At 35.8% G+C, this 24,432-nt stretch overlaps 1 protein-coding gene and 1 long non-coding RNA gene across 2 annotated transcripts; one reads left to right on the forward strand and one right to left on the reverse strand.

The window, feature by feature from the left end:
- Positions 1-53: 53 nt before the first annotated feature.
- Positions 54-3,644, reverse strand: LOC138335123 (silk gland factor 3-like). The gene has a single exon (XM_069284055.1). It carries the CDS (start codon positions 3,497-3,499, stop codon positions 2,231-2,233), a length of 1,269 nt encoding a protein of 422 aa, XP_069140156.1. The 5' UTR covers positions 3,500-3,644; the 3' UTR covers positions 54-2,230.
- Positions 3,645-3,977: 333 nt separating this feature from the next.
- Positions 3,978-16,372, forward strand: LOC138335128 (uncharacterized). Its single transcript, XR_011210245.1, has 3 exons — positions 3,978-4,370; positions 5,079-5,185; positions 15,525-16,372. It is a non-coding gene; the product is annotated as an uncharacterized lncRNA (long non-coding RNA).
- Positions 16,373-24,432: the final 8,060 nt, after the last annotated feature.

Here is a 24,432-nt window from a genome sequence, read left to right on the forward strand (position 1 = left end):
GCTGTAAGTAAAGGCAAAAGGATTTCAAGAAATATAATTTCTAAGGTCTGATATGCACTTGTAAAAATATTTATTTACTGGCAAAAAATGATGGTATCATTTAAAATTCCAAGATACATCATTTGAATAAGATTAAACGACAAAATCAAACCATTCATACATTCATTCATGCAACAAAACACACACCTTCACACCGATTTTAACGTGTGTAACATACATCAATAAAAAAACAAGGGAATATCTTAAACGGTTATACCATAATAATATGATAATATATAACTTAATTTTGTCTATAACCAGTTAATCACACCGTAATATGTTTAAAAAAATCGAACACTATATATCAATTTTTAAAGAAGCATTTAAAAGACTTATGGGAAAATGCTGAAAATGACATAAAATGTTCATAAATTAAAATTGTTACTTGCTCAGATTAAGGAATGTGATATTTTGATCGGAATGATAAAGAATTATGGCTGCAAGATTACCGATAATTTTAAATTCATTAAGGAATGCATTGAATAGGAAAATGTATTTTAAATACAAATAAATATAGTTTTCCTTAATAAATTTAAAAACAAGCTATTCCAAAACACATTCAATGGTTTATCGTTTTAAAAACGGACATATCTGGAATAATATCATCAATATAACTTAATTTAAAATATTGTTTAAAAGAATCTTTTTAAACATTCATCCCATGATTTGTACCATAGCACTAGCATAATAATTTCAGTTATTTATTAATTAAAAAAGAGAGAGAAAATGTAACCGAAATTTCTTATTAGCGCTTAAAAATATTCATTTATTTTTCCAATCTTTTAAACTCTTTATCATTTAAATTTACTGGGCAAATAAAATTGCCAGATATCAAAATACCTGTTTAAAAGTGCACAGTGCAGGCGACAAGAAATGGTTTTATAAACCATTATTTAGCTTTATTTTAAATAAAACATTATAAACAAAACATGAAAATGTACAACACATTTATATTACGGCCAAACACTTCTCAGGACTGGTTATGAAGAAGATCTGTAGAATAACTGTATTTATCTTAGGGGATCGCGATTCTTGGAGAAATTGATACCCTCTTAGACACTAAGTCAACTTTGCACAGCTAGTTATACAAAGAAGAATCACACTTACAAGACGATCGCAGCCACGACCAGTACAAGATACTGAGCTAACATCGAGCCAATCTTTTTCCTCTTGTATATCAACATTACGGATCCGGTAGTATTGAAAAATAATCTGCTAGCCGAGTCACACTTTCTCAAACACGGAGGGTTTAGCACGCTCCCACCATGAGAAGAACAAACAAGAATCTAACACACACACATCGCGCCTAATTGAAAAATTCCTGAATACTGTGCCGGGTATTTAGCACAGCTTTCTTTAAATATTAAACCGATATAACAAAAAAGTCCACAGAATATCTGAGATTAGTTTATATCTGTTGCTGCTTTGCATCACTTCGCAACATCTTTCATGGCAGACCCAATCATCAAATTGAAGTCCCTACGCCCTAAACATTCAACTGTTCCCCATCAATTTGGACAGCCGAGTTAACCTGAGCCTCCCATTGGTTTTGATAATTTAATAACGATCCTTTACCAAATTAACAGTTCTTGAGCGTACGAGTTTCAAGTCTGACCCTATAAATTCACACAAAATCAACGATGTATCATACCTGGTTTAGGAAGGGGTCAAGTCTTTGACCTTTGGTATCCCTGTCCGAACCGATTGTTCCGTTTTAGATGAGCAGTCAGTTGATCTGATAGACACTACCATGTTGGACACTGGTCAGTATGTCCAGCTCGGGATAGTACATCCATCAAATTCGATACAAATCACAGCTCTAGAGTGACAGCACAGGATCAACCTGTCAGTTGTCTATAGAGTCCGGAGTTTCGGTCAGCTGCCGTCAATTCTAACACCCCATGGTCATTCAGCGATGACCAGGCCATGTCTCGAGCACACTCACAGGTATAGCCCCTGTCCGTTTTACGACTGTCCACACACATACTCCGGACACAGGGTTCATGGTCTGTCAGATCGGTATCATAATAAAGATGAGCCGATACACGTTCAAGTTGTGAAAACATTATCTATAACACAAATTTTGATCGTCGTATATTTGTTACCTGCCGGACAGTGCAATGGCCTAGACAGATAACTGTCGAATTGTCCGTGGGGCGTTATCCTTATACTAAAACGGAACATCCTCCAGTCAATGGGTAGGTGAGTGGTTCTGGGGGTTGTAATGGTGATGAGGCGGAGGCTGATGATGACCACTCATCAATTGACTAACTATGTGTCCAGTTTGTGAAAGTCCGTGAGAAGAAGGTAAAGATGGTGAACTCACCGGCATATTTATCCCCATTCCGGAGTTACCCCCCATTTGTCCATTAGACCCATTGGAAAGTGGACTTCCGGGCCCATTGGGGCTTTCCGGAGACCCCTGTTCCGGCATTAAAATTTCTCCATTCGGACCAAGGGGTCCGGGAGGGGTCATTCTCTTCTCCTTTTGTCTTCTGTTACAAAACCAAACCCTAACAACTTCTTTCTCCAGTTGTAATTGGTCTGCTAAATGTGATATTTCCGGAGCTGAAGGCTTCGGTTGTTTCATGAAGTGGTTTTCAAGAGCACCTTTCACCGTCACTTCAATACTTGTTCGCTTCTTTCTTTTTCGTCCTTGAGCGGCAATTTTGTCTATATTTGTCGGAGACCCCGTCGTAGAATCAGCCTCCTCTAACCATTTTTGAAGTAACGGTTTCAATTTACACATATTCTTAAAACTCAATTGCAATGCTTCAAATCTACAAATAGTTGTCTGACTAAACACGTTACCGTACAGTGTCCCGAGGGCTAGTCCAACGTCGGCCTGTGTAAATCCTAACTTTATTCTCCTCTGTTTAAACTGTTTTGCGAACGCTTCCAAATCATCGGACGATGGTGCATCGTCGTCCGACCCCGGGGCATGCTGGTCCATGTCGTGTTCCGGGTCCCTCATAGCAGGGTGGAGTTGATGGGGGGACAACATTCCGTTCATAGGCACCCCGTACCCCATCTGTTGTAATTGACCACCCCCGTTGGAGAGGTTGAGGTGGGGGGATGACAACTGTGAGTGCCATGTGTGGGGCGAATGTAACTGTTGTGGACGGTGATGAAGAGTCGCGTGATGCCCGTCCGTAGTTACCTGTGGGTTTGGTTTAATGTCTCGCATGTCTCGCATGTCCTGTAGTTGGGGCATAGCCGATGTACCCCACGAATCGCCACAGGGTAGCCCCCACTGGTTATGAAGCTGGCTCAGATGATGTCCATTTTGATGCTGCGGTGGCATGTATTTAATTTCCTGTAAATCCGTATTCCGGTGATGATACTGAGTTTGTTGTGACACGAGGCCCTGCATCCCGTGGGTCGGGTCCAGATGAGAGTTGTTGAGCGACGGTGGTGTACTGGAAGCTAGATATAAACTAGCACTCGTAGCCATTATCATTCGGCGTTGTTGTTAATTCTGAACATTTACATGTATCAGGTATAGTTCACATAAGGCAACACACACTATTGTAAGCAAGCGCCTTATCTGACTTGCAAAACCGCCCTGACTCCACCAGTATCTTATGGGTTATGCATAACACGAAAGGGACCGAGCATTACTTTACCTTAGCTGGCTGGCTAGCGTATTATCATTGTCATGATTGATGCCGGCCTAACGAGACGACGATTGGCTAACCGCCTCATGATTGACAATGAATGGACCATTAAGTCGCAACGAGTCGCTAGTTCCCGCCTCCTGATTGGCTGATGGGTGTTAGGCCCAGCCTGTTCGATATCACACAACTAGAAGCCATGTGCGCCCTAGGATAATTACGCGGTTCCAAAACAAACACGGACTCACTGCTTGCTGTCGATATATACACAAATAATTTTCCGCTTTTGGGCGAGAATTCCGGTCCCTCTATTAAGAATACAGGTATACATCTTATATTTAACGATTAAAAGCCAGAATTGTTATTGGTTTTACTGAAAGTTATATACAACTGTTAATAACGTCACACTGTAACCATATATATAGAACAGAAAATCGATCTACCATCCACTCCGTGTTTAGTGTCTTACAGCAAGGACTTCAAAGATTTCAAATTAATATTTAAGATTTTAACGATATTGCGTTCCGGCATCTTATGAAGTCCGAAATTGGAATTGGAATACAGTTTGATAAGGAAAGAAGAGCAAGTGGGGAAATTTTAATTAAAGTCAGCTCGCCTGTACGCTATCATCCAAAATGTTCAGCGGTGCGGAAGAGAACAACAAAAGAACGGGCATACTATAACACCGCCACAACGTATACGTCTCAGCTTTCTAAGGTGAGAAAAATTACACAGGAAAAAAAACCACGTCGCATATTTGTTATCGGCTCGTCTTGGCTATAGGCTAGGCGATATATTTTGTGTTTTATTTTCCAGAAAAGATATATCTAGAGTGAAAACAGGTACCCCTATGTACGATCCATTGAATACCCGCTGGACATGTGCGATATCGAGATAAACTTGTACATTACTTACCTGTCCCGCACGTGAAACCGACAGGTAACAGGATCCCCCTAATATACAATAATAAAAAAATTAAATCTCATATTTTATTTTGTTTTGTTTTCGCTTTTGATATATTTTTTCATAATCATGATAATTTGAATATCTAATTATTTTTATGAAACTTGTTAATTTTTAGTCAGAAAGCATTGTAAATCCTTATTTCTGAAATTGAATTCAAAACTTCAATTTATTCTTTAAGTGGTATCCAAGTCTTCGATTCTATATCTAAGTGTACACAATATCTAAAACAATTAAAATATGAATAGGCGTTTCCTTTCTCATTTGAATTATCTATTTGATATTGAATAATACAAAGACATTAAACATTAACAAAAAACATTTTCAATAGATTCAGAAATCTACAAAATTGAGATAAATCTTTGCCCAGACTCCTGTTATATTAGGATACCTGAGTTTTATTACAAATAACATCCTATAGTTTGTGTGTATCAAATTATATCAGTCCTTTCGTTTCCATAGCAACCCCTATGTATCCTAAAGGGAGCCAGCTAGACATAAATCGGATGCCTACACGGATATACAGATACACGACCGGGAGAAAATTGCCCCCTTTCGATCCCCCACAGGTAAAATATAGGTGTTAGGGGCTCAGTCATGGGTAGATCGTATTACCGAAGCAACTTGTTTCAATTGTTGGTAAAGGGATCGAATATCTTTTTTTTTCAACGTGTGAAGTCATGAAAATTTCAATTGAAGAAAAAATATTTATTTCTTTGTGGGAATATTAAAAAATATACAGGAGGAAGAAGGGAGGCACTACAGTGGTTCTGGCTGGATTTAAGTTTTAAAATATACATTTGAATTTTTAATCATTGTTTACATTGCGAACCCGACAATCTTTGTCTTAATTTAATTTATTAATTTAACCTATTAATCAATAGAAAATCCATCAAAAAATTAATTGAGGAAATCGTCTGTGATATCTAATAAAAGTTCAAATGTAATAGAAAAAAACAAAACAACAATTGTCTCGCTATTTTCCCCAGACTATTTTTAATTGATTCGCTTTGAAATTGAAATATTATGTCTCTTTTCATACTGTGTTAATCAATTAGTGCGTATGTATTAAACAGGCAACTTAAGCAGTATAAAGGAAAATATTAATCCAACTTATGTTAAAATGGGTTTCAGTTTTTTTGTTCACATATAGAAATACAATTCTCTACGCTGTCCACACCATGTGCTTTTTCTTATGATAAGCGTATGCTCAATTACTAATGTTGTTTATTTATTTATTTTGTGGTGATTGTGCCCGGAGATGCCTATTTTGTGTTTCCTCTCGATATGACACATAATTTTGATGTTCCCCTTACTACCACTAAAGTGAAATAGACAGCGTGCGGTGTCCACAGACTGCACGCAAAACCTCATTGATTATTCATCAATTTTCAAGGCGGTTAATTTATCGCTTGTTAGGCAGCGAAACGTCCCGCCCCCTCTGCATCTAATTAACATGGCCAATAGGCAGAGTAGAAGACTGTACGCGGAATTATTCAGATTAAAACGGGTAAGATTATTAACTCTCGAGCTTTTAACACTTGTTTGGTATGTCATCGCAGGCTTTATGGTGATCTAACCGCAAAATGGTCATTATAGCATTGACTGAAGGAATTCTAACTCCAGTATTTATACCCGGTAATTCTAACAAAATACGTTTACACAAATACACATGAAAATATCAAGAACAAAATGAAAATAAAAGAAAGTAAACTGAATTTATGGTAAAATACACTAATTAGAAATGATGAAATAAAAAGAATAAATGATAAAGTAAACTGAATAAATATCAATGTGTCAACAACATTTCTGAATTGATTAGGAAATCCATAACGAGATCGACCGTTTAATCAATATTGTTATTCAATGATCTGTATACAGACGATATCTATATTTGTTTGTTTGTTTGATTAATAAACGTCCTATTAACAGGTTAGGTCATGTAAGGACGGCCTCCCATGTACGCGGTGTGTTGAGTTATGTTGTTGGAGGTGCGTGTTTTGGGAGACTGTGGTGTATTCATGTTGTGTCTTCTTGTATAGTATAACTATTGCCCATTTTATAGTGCTATATCACTGAAGCATGTCGCCGAAGACACCAAGCAACACACCCCACCGGTCACATTATACTGACAACGGGCGAACCAGTCGTCCCACTCCCTGTATGCTGAGCGCTAAGCTGGAGCGGAAACTACCACTTTTATAGACTTTGGTGTGTCTCGGCCAGGGGACAGAACCCAGAGCCTTCCTCACAGGGGCGAACGCTCAACTCAAGACCAAAAGTGAGGTGGTGCCAAGGGAGGCATAAGGAAAGATTAAAGTCAGTTAGGAGGAAGAGAAAAGATAAGATCCTAAATTTAGTCGTCTTTTACGATCATGCAATAGGGGCAGCAGGTACAATTCTAACGCCCTACCTGCAGCCTGCAGGGCAGTGATATCTATATGTAAAAGTCCTATATATCGACATCCCTCTAATATCAATATTCCTGTATACGGACAGATGTAAGTCCAGTATATGGTAGCAGACCAATGAACCGACGATCCCGTACACCGACGATCCTGTGAACCGATAATCATTTTTACCGATAACCGTGTATACCGACAGTCCCCTATATTACTAATCCTGCCCACTAACCTGTCAACCAACAGTCTCGTATAACGACTGTCTTGTATAACGACATTCCTGTATACTGACAGTCTACTAAACTGATGACCATCCATAATTCTGTATACCAAAAGTTCTGTATTTCGACTTCCATGTATTCGACAGTCGTATATACAGTCAATCCTGTAGAGTGACAATCCTTTTAACCACGAACCCTTCATACCGACAGTCTTGTTAACCAACAGTTCTATAATTCGGTTGTCTTGTATACTGCTACCTCTATATACCGATTATTCTGTATACCGACATGCTGTATACCAACGATACCAAATACCAACTGTCCGATATAAGGAATTCCTATATATCGATTTATCTTTTATCCGATAGTCCTGTATACCGATAGTCCTGTATACCAACAGCACTGTATATTGAAAGTAGTGTATAACGACAGCTTTGTTTACCGACAGTCCTGTATACCGGTAACTCTGTATACCGATAACTCTGTATACCGACAGTCCTGTATACCGACAATTCTGTATTCCGACAGTCCTTATACTGACAGGAACTATATAAATCGTACACTTTTTTACAAGTCTGTATACCGGCAATTCTGTATACCAATAACTCTGTATACCGACGACTCTGTATACCGACAATCCTGTATACCGACTGTCCTGTATACCTGTATCTGCAGTTTGTTTCTCCATATAAACGGCTCTTATCATAACAGTCTTGTTTGCAAACAATCGATAATCGGTTAAAGGGACAATTCAGTCTAAGAGTACATTAAAATTTTCACACATTTCGGAAATAAACCAGTTCTAATATAAATAAGATTAGTAGGGTTTTTTCTTTTCATATGCTTGGAAAGTCCACTGTTGTGAAATGTATGTGAAATTTCAAACTTACTGTCCGCCATTACACATAGTGGTCGGATGTCTTGAATGCAAGTACAGTAAAGATAATTTTGTCTAGAACTACTCACCTTATTAGATACAAGTTCTTGTCTAAAAATAATTTCATCAACTCCTCAGTGGTTATGTTTTGCATTAGTTTTACATGTTGTACATGCTTAATCGTATTGATCAACGATTTGGAATTTCAACGGTATCAATCAAAATACTAAACAATGACGTGGAATTTGTCAATATTTTATGTTATATGTTTCATAAGGAATATAGAACAACACATTTATGTCATATTTTGCTTCGTGGTAAAAGGATTAGCATCACTGAATCGAATTTTCATGAAAATATACGGAAAGAAGATATGGTGATATTTATTGTTTGAAATTAGTTATTTATGTCAGCTAGAATAATTAATTCCCATTCCATCACACCTGTCTCAAAATACAAAAGAATTTACAGGTTCCTACCTCACCCTTCTCCCTGAATTTAGTGTTTCCTTTGACACGTGTCCTGTTATTTGGGGAGGGTGGGGGTAGTGGGGCTGATTTCAATACACTGACACCATGTGTCCGAGACTCCCCGGGAGTGGACATGTGGTGTACCGTGACAGGGGACTATCTATATATATATATCCATGCTCAATATCAGACATGGCACCAGTGATTATTGTCCACCAACTTACCTGGACGATTATAGCAAGGACTCACTTATAAATCCTTGATAATACAGTAGTAGTTCACAAAACTAATCTCTTATCTTATTTAGTTGCAGGAACAACTTAGACTGCAAAATCTCAAATAATGTGTTATAGCAACTTAAATAGGTTCGTGAAGAAAGAAAAGAAAGAATGAAACCCTTTGGAGATCCATAATTTATTCCTTTGCTGGATATAGTAAATCTACAAAGAAAAAGATTTTTCAACAGGAAGGTTTAGTTAAATGTTGGTTTTTTTTCTACCAGCGTGTCATATTTCTCAGAAAATGTTACCTAATGATTTAAAAAAAAAGACATTTGTTGAAATACGCAAATACCTTCCTCTTTATCTAATGTTAGCTTGTTGTGAAATACATTCAGGATGTAAACATTTTAATCAATTATTCAATTAAAATATATATTAGTAATAACAGCGATTAGAGGTAATCAATATCCGTTCATTTTGATAGAATTAAAAAAAATATCAATTTAAGAGATTTTATCGATTTACAACAAGTGTTTAGTTCCAGCACAATTCAAATGATATTTGAAGGTGTTTGGTAGAGCATTCTATATAATTAAACATATTTACATAGTCTTTATATACCAAACTACGTCTTTGAGCAAAAAATTGCACATATAACTAAAGAAAAAAAAACCCTCAAAAAACTTAAACTCTTTTGTTGTCTAAACCTGACGGTAGAGTATTTGATTATAATAAAAAGATCCCGTTTTTTTTAAACTGAAAACTTTACAAAATCTTCACCACGGGTGGTTATTTTAACATTCACACATCTCATTAACTATCCACAAGACTGGAGAACCGTTGGAATAAGAGTCCTGGTCCCATATCTCCCAAACTGGCTATGAAATTGTAACAAATTGTTTGTGAAGAGGCAGGTCGGGACGAGTCCGGATCTGTTACTGTTGAACTGGACATTATTACGACACGTTCCGTATCCGGTGACACCGATGGGGCCCCGCCCATTGTTCGCCCCGGGTGGTTATCCCCCATAACTACCACATATACCTGTCCACTATTATTTCACAACACGATTAACTATTATATTACCCGTACAGGCCTGAGCGAACATCACACAGATACCATTGAAAGATATTAGTTTATCTAGGGACATAAAGAAAATCCGATACGAAATGATTATCACGTGTAATTTCAGAGCATTACAAAACATTTCCTTGGTGAAATCCGAAGCCGAAACTGTGACAATTGGATTTTTTAAAAGTTGTTAATGTCGCGAAGGAGGAATAACAAAGTAGCGAAGAACTAATCACCACTACGGGGCGAGATGTCTTGTATTACATAATGAAGTAGGTTTAGTGTCCATCTATTGAAATCTCAGTCGTCTAGCTCCCTCTGCTGTAAGGACGTGCTGTCAATGTATCAACAAGTTCATATATATCACTACTTAACACGGCTATCTATTAAACCAAACACAGGCTGGTTTTATCTCAGATATCTATCATGCTATTTGTAAATCAACAATATCGCATCTCAGTAATTAATGTTTACGATAAACACCTCGGTATACTCCGATCGTTAAACGAAGATGTGGTGACAATGTAGCGAGGCAAATCTACACAGTCGTTTCTGGTAGTATATTAAAAAGAAATGGAATATGATTTAGTTTGTTAATGATAGAAACACTTTTTAGGGATACATTTATACAATGCATAAATGTACACATTGTCAATGATGACTCTTATGGCATAATATCAAAACAATGACATCGATGAATAATCGATATCTGTTATCAATACAATGATACATCGATGGGATCTCCGATATCATTACACTGACATCGATGAAATCTTTGGCATCAATACAATGGCATCGACTGAACCTTTGGCATCAATATAATGACATCGATTGAATCTCTGATATTATTACAATGAACTCTATGGAATATTCGATATCAATACAATGACTTCGATGGAATCGTTGATATCAATACAATAACATCGATGGAATCTCCGATATTATGGAAGGGTGGTAATTATAATGTCATGCATGGCTTTTTGTGTGAATGTCTTGGTCTTTAGCAGCAAAGTGGTGAAATGAGTCTGGGCCATGCTTACCCATCTGAGATAAAGAACATCTGTTTAATTAAACATGTTTCTAAAAGTAATGGTACAGTATCATTTTAATTTGAAACAAGTTACAAATAATGTATCGCCTTGATAAGAAGGAATCGTTTCCTCGTTAGATTAAGTTATTGTTTGTACCTGAACAGGATACTACTTCCTATTGCCTAATCTCTAATCAATTGTAACTCGGGTAAAACACCAAATTAACAATGGCATGCGTTCAAATTGGATGTGCCACAGGTAGAGTTGTACCTGAACACCCTTCTTAGTGCTGTCAAATACGCTACGCTGTGCCATCATTAACGCAATTTGTAAGCTATTTACCCGGGCGCCATGTTCATAGTTTTTGTAACCTCTCCTACACCTCGCCTTTACAGCTCAACCACCTAGCAGTCTAATTTATAATCCACCTGAGTCAATCAGAGACTCCAACCCACCTATATTTATCGGACGGAAGCGAGAGCCAGGGCAGCGGCGGCAACATCAAAGGGAGGCTTATCGCCCAGTGGTCTTGTCCTAATTCACGCCAAATCTATTAATTTTCTGCTGGTCGGATCCAACATTGTTATAATAATGAATTCAATTAACATCATTTCTCACGCCCTGCACGAGATGTTGTGAGAATTAAAACATACTTAACGGGGAAATTTAGTGTAAACGATATCGGTTGTTGGTGACGGAGTGTCTTCAGAACGCGCGGAGAAAATCGACCATGCGGTGAAATGTGGACAAGGTTCAACTATATTTATCCAATAAAATGTATAACAAACAAACATCAAAAATGGAGAAGTTAATATTTGAGTTTTGTTCAGTTAAGTTTAAACATACGTTACATATCAAATTACAGAGAACATACCAATTTATGAAAATTTCAAAATCGCGATGAACTCGTGAAATCAAAATTTCAGAAAACCCTTTGGAGAATGCTTTTGGTTATGTTTTAGCTTATGTAGTGTAGTAATACAGGTCTGTATGAGAGAACAAATATCGACTTAACAAAGAAATCATAATTCATACTCAAAATTAATAGAACGATTAGATGAATTAGATACACAGACTCTGGATATGTTTCAACTTCTTCCACCACTTTTCTTTGTTTTGTTAGCCTGCAACACAATCCACGCGCTTGTAAATTAGGATGCGCTGTTTACCAATACCATACTCTATACCGTGCCATTGGTCGCATTATTGTTCACCTTGTCAGAAAATGTCACGCACGAGTAAGCATTTCGTGTGAAATTAAGGATCGATAGGGTCATTAGAAAGGGAGATAACCGACCATAGATCTGTCTTTGGCGCTTCAATCCTCAAATACGAGAGCTTTGAACACCCGGAAACACCACCACCTTCGTCATCAGAATTATTTCGTCATAATCACAATGACTGTCGGCTCGTTTCAGCAGTCTTTGAAGCTGATACGACTCAAGATAACTTTCAAAGTCCGATTTATACCACGCCTACCCATTTACAATATGATTTCAAATATAGACTTATGCCCGAATCGCCATTAACAATCTAAAATCCATTCTTTTTTATTTACAACAATTGCAAAACATATCTTTACAACATATATTAGAATCATATATACTGTTTCTGATATTAAAATGATTTTTGTTGACCCGAGTGACAGCATACAAAGGGGCGTCATGTGGGAGGAAACTGTAGTACCCCGGACGAAAAAAAAACACCGGTCGTGCAGGTGACCCCTATACCTAACAAACCGTTTTCGGAATTAACGGACTATTTCATTAGAAGTTATAAACAAACGATGGCATAGTAATGGGGAAAAAAACACCAAATGTTTGACAACGGAGAACACGTTCGTGTAATATACATGGCTCGAATAACGCTTTTTATCATTAAATACAGTTTTGACAAAGATGATACTGATGTGAAAATTCGACTTATAGATATAATATCGAAACAGGTGACATTAACATTCAACTAATTATCGACAACATGCTACCAGCAATGGTACACGGGTGGAACTGTCAGGCACAGTGCTCGGTGTTCTCTCCGACAACTACAATGTACACGTGTTACAGCTATCGAATATCACTCCATCACAAGCTTCTGTAGATTAATGTGGCAAATATTGAGTGGTGAACATTTTATTTTATTCTCAATATTATTGTTTTCGAAAATCAATCTGATTTGATTTGATTACGGAGGATGAAACTGAGTTATTTTCTGTTTTCAAATGTTTCGAAATATAATCGAATGATGATCTATTTTGTTGATTTTAAGCTTAGTAGATTTTAAAACACCCGTTCATCACTTCCATCAACACTATCTAACGAATAGGGGTCGTTATATCAGATAAGTCCGGCAACACATGGCCTTAACACAAAATCAGATTGCGTTTGAGTTTTAGTCCAATAAAACAAGTGATCATATTCACTCCGTAACACATTCCAAATTTGCATATTTTTGCATACTAATGAGTGACCTTTTGCACTTTCCCCCTTGTCGCAATTGTACGAAATGCCACAACGATATTAATACTTGTCATTAAATAGTGGTCACACTCACTAGACACGGCCCACTGGTCACCAAGGAAACAAAACACTACGATATAGTCTCAATTAAAACGGAAGCGGATGCTATGAAGATCAAATCGCACGATTATCCGGAAACAGCTGAGAGATACAGCGTAGAAAATGGCGCGTCATGTTCTGTATGGAATGACCGCTGGTTTTTATAATGTCCGAATATCACAGGTTGTGTTAATGGACATTGTAACATATGTGTTGAATGGATAGAAGAATATTATTCTTTTTATTCCTGTCAATAAAAAGGCCATTATCACGACAATGATAGCAATCATCCCCTTTTATTACCACTGTACGCTAACTGTTGTCTGACGTTTTAATACTGGATTGTAAAAACAAAAATGAAAAAAAGTAAAAAAGGAGAAAACAAACAAAAAAATGCAACCAAATAAAAACAGAACAAACGAAAATAAATTTGAAAAGGTACAAAAAATTATCAATGAAAATTATCATATCCAGATGGACATTAACTCAAACCCAGATTTTGAACCCTCACTGTACGACAACAACAGATTGTTTATATCGCTGTCGGAAAGTCGGATTTTATTCGAGTGGAGCATTTTTATTTGTTTGTTTCTACCAGTAACAGCTATGTCTGAATAATCTCCAAAATTGGAGATATACAGTACAAAAAAGTAGATATGCACTAGTTTTTCCCTCAAGGAATTGTCCTAACTACGTACACCCACGAAACTATAAAACCACATTATGTTGCCTGTTTCCGCTTCATAATTTTTAGTCTTCGTTAATATTTTTGGCCAATTAACACTGAACTTTACGTAACGGTCTAACAAATTCTTGCGTGTCACTAGAATCATTGCAAACGTCAATTTCTTGTTATGTCACAGATTCCGCGTGTCAATTTCTATTACATCACAGCAGGTGAGCCGTTGCCATGACACCGACGTACTCTTGACAATCGCATTTCACGTATTTGTAACCTTGAATACACATGTTGACTTTCTTTGTTCTCAACTCCTGTTATCACGGGGCAAGTAAACAGAATTTTTTTTTTATGAAAATCTAGTCTAATATCAAAGTAATATCGGTTCCCCGGGTGAAAACAATAGGATATTACAAAATGAAGGTTTTATCGCAGTGGTTGGAAATAAAATAAGAAAATATAGTGGATGCTTATACCAGGCTGGTTATTCTATTCTGTAGATATCTATATATATGGTTGGCTAGCTATTTGCTATTCGCCATTCACAAACAAACTAATTCATTAACATGCAAAGTATCATGCTAAGCTTGTGTGATTGCACTGTACAGCTGTTTTTTACCATAACTCAGACTCAAACAACTTTTTTGTCGTTAATCGGTAGACGCAAAATATTGTATAAAATCTAGTATCCAATTATAAGAATAGACATACGTTTATTTTGAGGATACTCGCAGCCAAAGATTTCCACACCTTTCATTCCGTGTTTGTTAACCACTGTCCCTCTCTATGCCATAACAGGCCCGCCATACCTCTTATCCCCCCGTTTTTACCCTCCGTCCATGCTCTAGGATGATAAGGCGCCTGACCTGCCCATCCATCACAATTTACCACTGAGCATGTAATGTTATACTTCTTATAATTATACCCCGGTATTGCCCACGTCGATCTTTGATCTAAATGAACAACTCTTAATTTGAAAGGATAAGTTCCCATCCATTTCTGATTTGTAAGGATCTACGAACAAAACCTCCCGTTATTGATAACGAGGCATTCATGTTTCTGTCCATGTATCTCCCTAACGACGGATGGTTGTCATGTGTGTTAAAATAAGTAGCTTTTTTGTTCCGTAGCAGTGCCATTATTTTACCCGGAAAATACCTCTAATCCCAGAAAAAAACACATTGAATTTCTTCAAATAGATTTATCGCTTTTTCTTAATACGTACGAAGCGACCATTCAATTTTAAAGAGAAAATATCCTAAGAGATGTACGTGTACTATAGAAAGATTGTGGCCTGGCCGTTTCTGATTGGTTTGCAAGCTTTTGATCCTGGTCTAACGCTCGCTATCTAGTTGTAATGACGTTTTCGATTCTTCTGCAGGACAATCCTTTCGATCCGTTCGTGGACGTTCCCCATCGATCTCTCTGCTCCTTTGAAACCACAAGCTCTATTGTTCCTAGAGATAATAGATAGAAGGTTAGGATGCGGAAGCTCAGGCGACATAGCTAAGCATCCTTACTTTCCAACAGCCGAGTCATACCACCAGACAAAGAATTTATTTCTTTTTGTATACTTACAGTAGATTTTATCGCTGCGTTTTGGCGACCAAATCAAAATAGAGTCAGAAAAAAATATCACATTGACAATGTATCAGAAAACTTCCAAACATATTGTCGATAAAACAGAACTAAAGCCAAACCTATATCTCAAGACATCTTAGGCATCCACATAGACTGAAGTGGAGGCGACATCCTCACAGGCAGTGAACCACTGACTGGGATAGATTTGAAACGTCACTTGATACAAAGAAAACATCCTGATGACGACTGTCAACGAGACAAAACTACGTATTGGTGTGTGTGATAACAGAAAACCCCGAACAAAAAAAGTCAAAGATTTAGTTATAATCTTATTGAGTTTTAAAGCTTATTGAAAATCACTAAGGCCTGTGTTTGACTCAGGTTTGTTTCAGGAATTCAGGGCCAAACCACCTGTCGCAATATATATATATATATTATTTTTCTAAAACATTACCATGCAATATAATATACTCTATACAAAAAGACTATTCCTGTTAACAATACGCCAAGATATCATACGAAATCAAAGTAAAATAAGTTCTGTTGCGTCTTGAGAAATGAAAATCGGTGTGTTTGGTGGGACTCATTTCATTCTAGATGTAAATTAAAATCTGCATGGATCGTGGTATGCCTATATCAAAAACTTATTGTTTAAAAATTGTACAGATTACATATCTTTTTTATCATATACAATGTCTAATAAACTTGTCTCTTATCAATTTATCTATTTAATTATGTTGATAATCGTTAAACATTAAAAAAAATAAAAGAGAAAAACACATTATATGGATTTAAGGTTGTATTCTTCTGAGGTTTCAGTCCCGTTGAAGTCTCGTTTCGACATAGATCAAAGAAGTTATGAGATTTTAAGATAAAATCTATCAATATCTTTAGCAAGTTGCCAGTTGCAAATTCTGTCAATAAATTACATTTCTATTTTTAGTAGATTTTTTTATACGGGGACTTTAAGAAATGGTCCCTTTGGCGGCCATTTTGAAATTGTGTCTTTTTTCGCTTTGAATAGCGCCACAGTTTTACCATTTTTTACTGAAATTGTTTTTACGTAAATCATCACTGCGCCAGTATTTTTAGCTGTATCGAACTAATTTTTGCTGTAAATCGTTACTGGGTTCGTGGTAATTAAAATATTGAGCATTAATGTGTGAAATGATACACTTTTGTCACTTTATTTTGACATTTAATGGTAATTTGGGCACTTTTATTTTTTACTCCAAAATACTGAAAAATAACAAATATTCAAATGGGGCAAAAAAGTAAGCACACGGACCCCTTATTTTTCTGCCTGATTTAGAAAGAACAACCCTTTCCCTGTTGATATGCAAAATATGAACAAAAGTTTAATACCAGAACTTTTTCTATAAAGGGTTAAATTTGGCAAAAATGGCTGAAAATGGTGCATTTCTTAGCTCAAAATTAAGGGGTAGGGGTAGCATATGTTGTTATTCTGAGAAAAAATATTAGTCTTATTAATCAAAACTGGTATGTTTTTAAAGAAGACTACTGGAAAATAAATTCTACAAACATCCATCCATATCAAACACTTCGATAGGAAATTATGACTTTAATCTCATGTGTATATGGTCAAAACCGCAAAATTCCCATAAAATCCAATATTTTGTCAACTAGGTATCTTTGAGTGACAATATCTCAAAAACGAGCAAACGGACATATGTTTTTTCTTCCATTTTCGTTTATAACATGAACTCCTATTTCCAAAAATCTATATGAGAAAAAAAGTTTAATACAAGAAAATTTTGACTTCTCAGAGGAGTACATCCTTAAGAAAGCTCCTAACTAATATCAAAGCATCAGATATACAGTCACTCCTTGAGAAGTGTCTGGATGGAGTGTGCTGCTCGGCATCTTTGGCGACATGATTCAACGCGACAACTGTATGAAAGGCCAGGAATAAAGAATCAAGAAAAGGGCAGGCAAGGAAACAAAAAAGGAATAAATATCGTAGCCTACCAAACCACGAACATTCACACACGCAAAGCATTGCACATAGGGAGGCCGTCGTTACAGAAAATTTGGCAATGTCCTGATTCCATCCTCATTAAAACATGAGTTTGAATCCACAAGGCATTTCAAATTGGAAATTTACACCACTGTCGAGGAAACACGAACATAATATGGTTTATGAATCAGGTCTACTGGTAAGGAAGTCCAGACCTCCCACCTGCTTTTATTTCCTCATCCATTTTGTCACTTTAAAAAGGAACAAAAACAAAATGTCAGACGAGTAGCCTACTAGCCGGAAATAGGCTTTTTGCTTTACATTATGGTAATTGTAATGGCATGATAATGCATAACATGTATATTCACTTTTTCAACTTGATTAATAAGCATACAAATTTTATCTAATTAGAACAAATAACTCTGTCAACAAATCTGTGGAATTGACACGGTTGACAAAAACAATAAAAAAGAAAAGCATAACCAACAGAAATTCAACGGAGACAATTATTGACCAAGAATCATTTGACATACTAAGTATATGACATTTTTGAATAGGAACATGAATATGTAGATTATTGTAATAACTATATGAAAAGAGGTATGAAAACAAATAAGTGTTTTTTTATTTTGATTTTTATTATCCCACACTTCGTAGCAATCAAAATGTTGATGGTCTATGTCTAAGTTTTATTTATGAATATTTAGATAAGGTCGAAGGATTGACGTGAATATTCTAATTTCGCGGTGACCACAGAGCTCTTTGTCTATAAAGTCTATGGACGTGTCTGAAATCAGGGAAGAATCTAGGAAGACTTTGACGGCTTCACAAAACTGGTGTCAGGGAGATCATTATCTAGTAACAAAATTAATGTGAAATGTCAGCAAAGGTGCCAAGAACTCGCCAAACTACCAGGAGTAACCCTCCAAAATAGTGTTCAGTATGCAAAGTAGTCTAAATTGTGACTGGAACCACGTGGCTCTTTCTTATATGTACATATCGAACCTTTCACAAGTCACTCTTACAAAGTATCTTAAACATGCAAATGACTCTCAAGGTGATTAAAGAAAAGAAACAATGATTTGTGAGAATGTCAAGTTGTTCAATAATGTCATATTGTTTAAGAAATGAAGGATGTTTAAGAACAATGGTTTCGAGAGTGACAGACTGTGCGAGAAGGACTGGTTGTTCGAGAAGACAGATTGTTCGAAAAGGACTGGTTGTTTGAGAAATAAAAGCTTGTGTTCCAGAAGAAAAAGTTGTTCGATAGGCGAGAATCATGGGTTGTTTAAGGATCTCCTCCACTGAGATGTCAAAATTTCCAATCACTAACTAATATAGACTTTTTGAAGTAAAAGATCAATCATATGGTGATACTGCTTGATTTTGAACTATTGTGAATCAAAGGTAGCTATTTGACACTTGTTTTTTCCGGATTTTGTTTTTTTCCATCATAAACAGGAAATGTTCAAACAATATCTTTCTAACTAGTTTCTTAAAACTATCTTGGTAATATATAATCAATACCGTCTACTTGCCCAGAATATTTGTAACCCCACCCCCTAAATTTCCAAGATCAAAAAAATCGTCGATTTCACATTCTTCGACGGATTAAACGCTTCATACAAAAAGTTCTTTACTAAATTTTTCTATTATCTTTCAGTTTAAAAGAAAATATAAGTTACATTTTCTATAACTAATTTTGGGAGTTGGTGCGTAGGGATTTTGTGTCCCGTTAAAATATTTGCTATATTTTCAGCAGTTCTTGTTTAAAAATATCCAAATACAAAAACTACTATAAAATGTATAAATAAAAAGCAAACAGATTATAAATTTTCACATTTACGCTACAATTTGAACCATCAAAATATTTACAACAGAAATGAGTGAATATTTTGAAATAATTGAAATAAATTTCGGCTAACTACAAAAAAAATAAAATAAAAATGGCCATATTAAATTCTTGTATAAAACATTCTATAAATAATAGATAATTTTAGCTACAATTTTCATATTGCAACTTAGAACAGAAAGAAACTTTTTTGAAAATCAAAAACACATCATGCTTCAACGAGACTGAAACCTCACCAGTAAAAATCTTCAAAAATGTCATGTTTATCGAGAATGTCAGATCGATCATTAATGCTTAAATGATTATTATTAACGTTGATACCAGATTGAATACTGTAAACCGTCTTTCTTTCGCGGGCGATCGATTCCCGCTAACTTCGCGATCAAGGTAAATTCGCGAAAGTTTATCTCCGCGAATAAATATCTCAGACAAATCTTGCACAGTTGATTTAAAAGATATCTCCATTCACTTTAAGATCCGGAAACTTTATCTCCGCGAAAATGTTATGAAACGGAATTCTGGAAATTTAGTGGCCGCAAAAGGAAGTTGGTTTACAGTAGTTAAAATGATAAAGTATTAAGTACCGCTCACAAACAGATTATAACTATGGATAATGTACCGGTACTGGATAGGCATGATAAAGTATTAAGTACCCCTTAACAGATTATAACAATGGATAATGTACCGGTACTGGATAGGCATGATAAAGTATTAAGTACCCCTTAACAGATTATAACAATGGATAATGTACCGGTACTGGATAGGCATGATAAAGTATTAAGTACCCCTTAACAGATTATAACTATGGATAATGTACCGGTACTGGATAGGCATGATAAAGTATTAAGTACCCCTTAACAGATTATAACAATGGATAATGTACCGGTACTGGATAGGCACGATAAAGTATTAAGTACCCCTTAACAGATTATAACTATGGATAATTTACCGGTACTGGATAAGCACATGACATCTTTGAGTAATCTTTTTAAGGTATTTTCAAACTGCTACAAGTTCAGTTACTCTATAACTTTCTTAGATCGGGAGTTTTTTGTCAGGAACATGACGATGGAACCTCAGTCCAGGAAGTTAAAAAAGCTTAGAATGATACAGGACAGCGACGATGTGAAAAACTAAACCGGTTGTGCTGCTCGGAATTATATTGTCCTTTTTTCTTCATCATCAGTTTCCACATCCAACAAAAAAGCACAGTAATCTTGGAAGATATCGACATTTTGAAGATAAGGAAAACAATAATAAAAGGTGAAATGAAAAAAATAATAATTAAAAAATCAAATATTTCTTTTCGATACGCATGAGTTTTCAAAATGGAAAATTAAATCCAATTATATATATATATATACAAAGCTGTATTCACTGATTAATATCGACTAAAGCCACCACCTTCAGACGTCTCTGTCACGACTCCCGCATTAGACAAAGGCAATGAGGTATTTGCTTGATAGATTTTGCTTAATTCAGAGCCTTCAATATACACGAGATTTCTTTCTGAAGTTTTCATTGCAAAAAAAACCCCAACTCTTAGATGAATAAAAGACAATTACAATGCACTGTACCGTATGATCCTATATTTTATTGGGAAATAATGCATCTGGTTATTTTTGTTGATGATTATCTCTCAATTTCGCAGGAGAGTGGTCGCGAAAATTTGAACCGCGAAATATTGAGAAATCTTTGAGTCATTCAGATCATGAAGACCATATCAGGAAATTGTAAAACTGCCCAAATTAAATTTTCTCGTTTTTTTTTTAATCGCGAAAATTTTGCCCCGCGTTAATAACTATATATTAATTATACATTATAGTATACTACACTGTATATGGTATAATTGGATTCCATCCTTGATCGAGGAGCCAATTCTCAAAAGAACAGAGTAAACGTGCTAAATTGTAAACTTTTGAGAAAAATCCGATGACACATGTTCGATTAATAACATATGTTTATATTTGTTGAATGCCTCTTGGTGTTCCTTGTTGTGCTGTTGTCTTTACTCAAATCTGAAATCATCGACTGATCTGAATTCTACCTACAGACGTTGTCGCAGATGAAGCAATGAATATTTACTGTACTGAGGCACCAATGAAGCTGTAACTTGATCTTTATTTTATCTAGATGTTTATTACGAATGACTTCAATGGAGAAGAAAATACTTACCCTTCTTGAGCATCTGGATCCATTCGGGAAATAAATTAAGTTCCACATACTTTATGTCGAGTATTGATTTTGACATGACCCCATTTCATCGTGTCTCGATTTAAATACGCTTTATAAGAAGCTATACTATGTCACAAGTCTTGGTCATGTCCGTATATTTTTATTTTGTGCTTTTCGAAGAGTTTTTTTTCTTGGATAATTAAGTATTAAATCCTGACTTAGATACCAACTCTGACTCAAGGATACCTGTTTAATAAGATCCTTTTCATCATGAGATATTTAATGACCAATTTAACACCATACGGGGTTAGAGATTCAACGACGATGTGGTTGAAAGTACGAGATACCGTCGATGTGTCCCACCTTCCATTGATTATGATGTCAGGATAATCACGTTAAATAATGACGTCATAATCACCGGGTAGAGGTATTAGTCAACGGTACATTATACTTTACCCTCGTCGTTTTGGTATCTGGAAACCCCCGTATTTGACCTGTGTACTACATGGATACGAAGATTTGTTGGATGGTTTGGCTACATATGTTAATCAAGATATTCTTCGAAAATGTGATAATAACATAAAAAATAGGGAAAATATAATTTTGAAGTTATATTTCGGTAAATTATATCTTTTCTATTCGCGTGTTATACGATTGTTTCCTGATTCTCTGTGTGTGATGTCTCTCAGCAGGACAGTTCCAGGTTCTACTGTGTGAGGTTTCAACATGGACAATTGTCGTTTTTTATCAGCCGTACGTTGATGACCATGGTTATCCAGTGTGCCGACGAAAACTCTAGGAGGAGAAGTCAGTTAGACCATCCAGCGGCTGAAGTACCATTATCATCGCAATGTACGCCTGACAAAGTTTCCTGTTCGATGTGAAGGCTAAATCAAAATGACTTCCCAAAACCTTTTGAGGTAATTAGCTTTTATCTTCTATCAGGTTTATCTAGCGAAAATGTCATAACACTGATTGAAAGACCTTTCTCTGTTAAACCTTAATTTGCCCGGCCCATATGGTTAGAACCGAGTATAATTTACTGTCCTGTTTTCATTGTCTAACTTAATCCTACCCATTTCCATATATTGACAAATTCGCCTGCTTTCTCTACGAGTGATATTGCCTTGTCGGTCGATTCTAGGCACCGCGTACATTTGTCTGTGAAATCGAGCAAAGATTTGTAATAGTCGAACTCGCTCACAACGCCGGGTAGGATTTGAAATCTCCATATCTTAATCCAAGTTTAATAGCACACAGGGCGAACTCATGTCATTTGTGATTTGAGAATTACGCTGTTACAGTGATTTTTGAGCCCTATTATTTGAAAGCCAGGCAACGTAAGACTGATTAGTGTCTTCCGGATTTTGAACTACATTTCAGTTTGGTGGGACATTTCAGTTTACGTAAGGACGTTTGCTACATTTCAGTTTATATTAGAACTTTGAACCACAGTTTAATTCATGTTAGAACTTTTAATATTTGTTTTAGTTAACATAGGACAAACATTTTCGTTTACGTTAAGAATTTAAATTAGTTTTAATGGCTAACAAAAAGTTTATTAGTAATATTAGGATTTGGATAATAAAGAATTATGTTAAGTTGAGTATAATGTTTTACAAATATTTATTATCGTGTAATTTTTGTATGGGAGGTCCAAAATGCCATTAGGGTAAAAATTACCAAAGGTTTTATATCGCCTGGACGTGGTACATACAGTTGGTGCCCTGTCAGTTTGGCTCCATTATCTACATTTGCTCTTCTTTCCAGGCGAGTTCCAACTATGGTTTGAATTGCCACTTCAGGCTCTGAGAACGAAACGTTGAGTTTGAACCAAACGTTAAATTAGTATCGTTTTATGTTTCGCACGATCAGTTTGCTTTATTTTGTAAGTTTTAAGGCTGTGGAGGGTGTTCTGCTGGATGACTTCGGCGGTAAACTCGAGGAAGTTAATAGAATTGTCATTAGTTTTGTGTATTTTTTTTTTGTTTTTTTTTTTTTTTTTTTTTTTTTTTTTTTTTTTTTTTTTTTTTTTTTTGTTTTTCTTCTTCGGGAAAATAAACACCACAACATCTTCATCACAGTTATAGTACCTCTATAAAATCGCATTAAAACATGCTACTAACAGACTGTTAAATGTTCGTTGCTTTAGGTAAACTGCAGCTATCGGCAAATAATATGGGTCATCGAAATTTTAATGATTCTGATGGCACGTTGTACAGTACGATGGTCATGTTGACTGGGTAATACGCGTTCTGCTTTGCAATTCGAGACATAATCTTTGAATATTTCTTTATATCATTGTCAATATAACAAAATAAGTTTTCCCTTCCGGGACGTCAGGTTCATGAGGCATCAATAAATTTACAAACGAAGAAGTAATTAAGATTGATAAGTAATGTGTCAAATGTTTGGTCTTATTTTACCACTAAATGTGAAAAATATAGCAAATATAAAATTATCATATATGGATGCAGATACGTCTAATTACGCGGAATTAAGTTGTTTAATTTTTAATTCATCTTTTATTGTCGAAATGGACGCTTAGCATTCGTTAAGGCCATGTTGTGAACCCAGTTTTCTATTTTGATATCTAAGTTCAATTTTCTTGGACAGGTTGATTCAGTAAGACAACACTTACATCTGTATACATCTGTAACTGTTCTTCACAATGTCAAACAGACAATCTAAATATACCACAAC

This window comes from Argopecten irradians, chromosome 1 (assembly GCF_041381155.1).
Source record: "Argopecten irradians isolate NY chromosome 1, Ai_NY, whole genome shotgun sequence".
Taxonomy (NCBI): Eukaryota; Metazoa; Mollusca; class Bivalvia; order Pectinida; family Pectinidae; genus Argopecten; species Argopecten irradians.

Coding starts and splice junctions, on each gene's coding strand:
- LOC138335123 (XM_069284055.1), bottom strand. CDS start 3,499: ATGATAATGGCTACGAGTGCTAGTTTATATCTAGCTTCCAGTACACCA.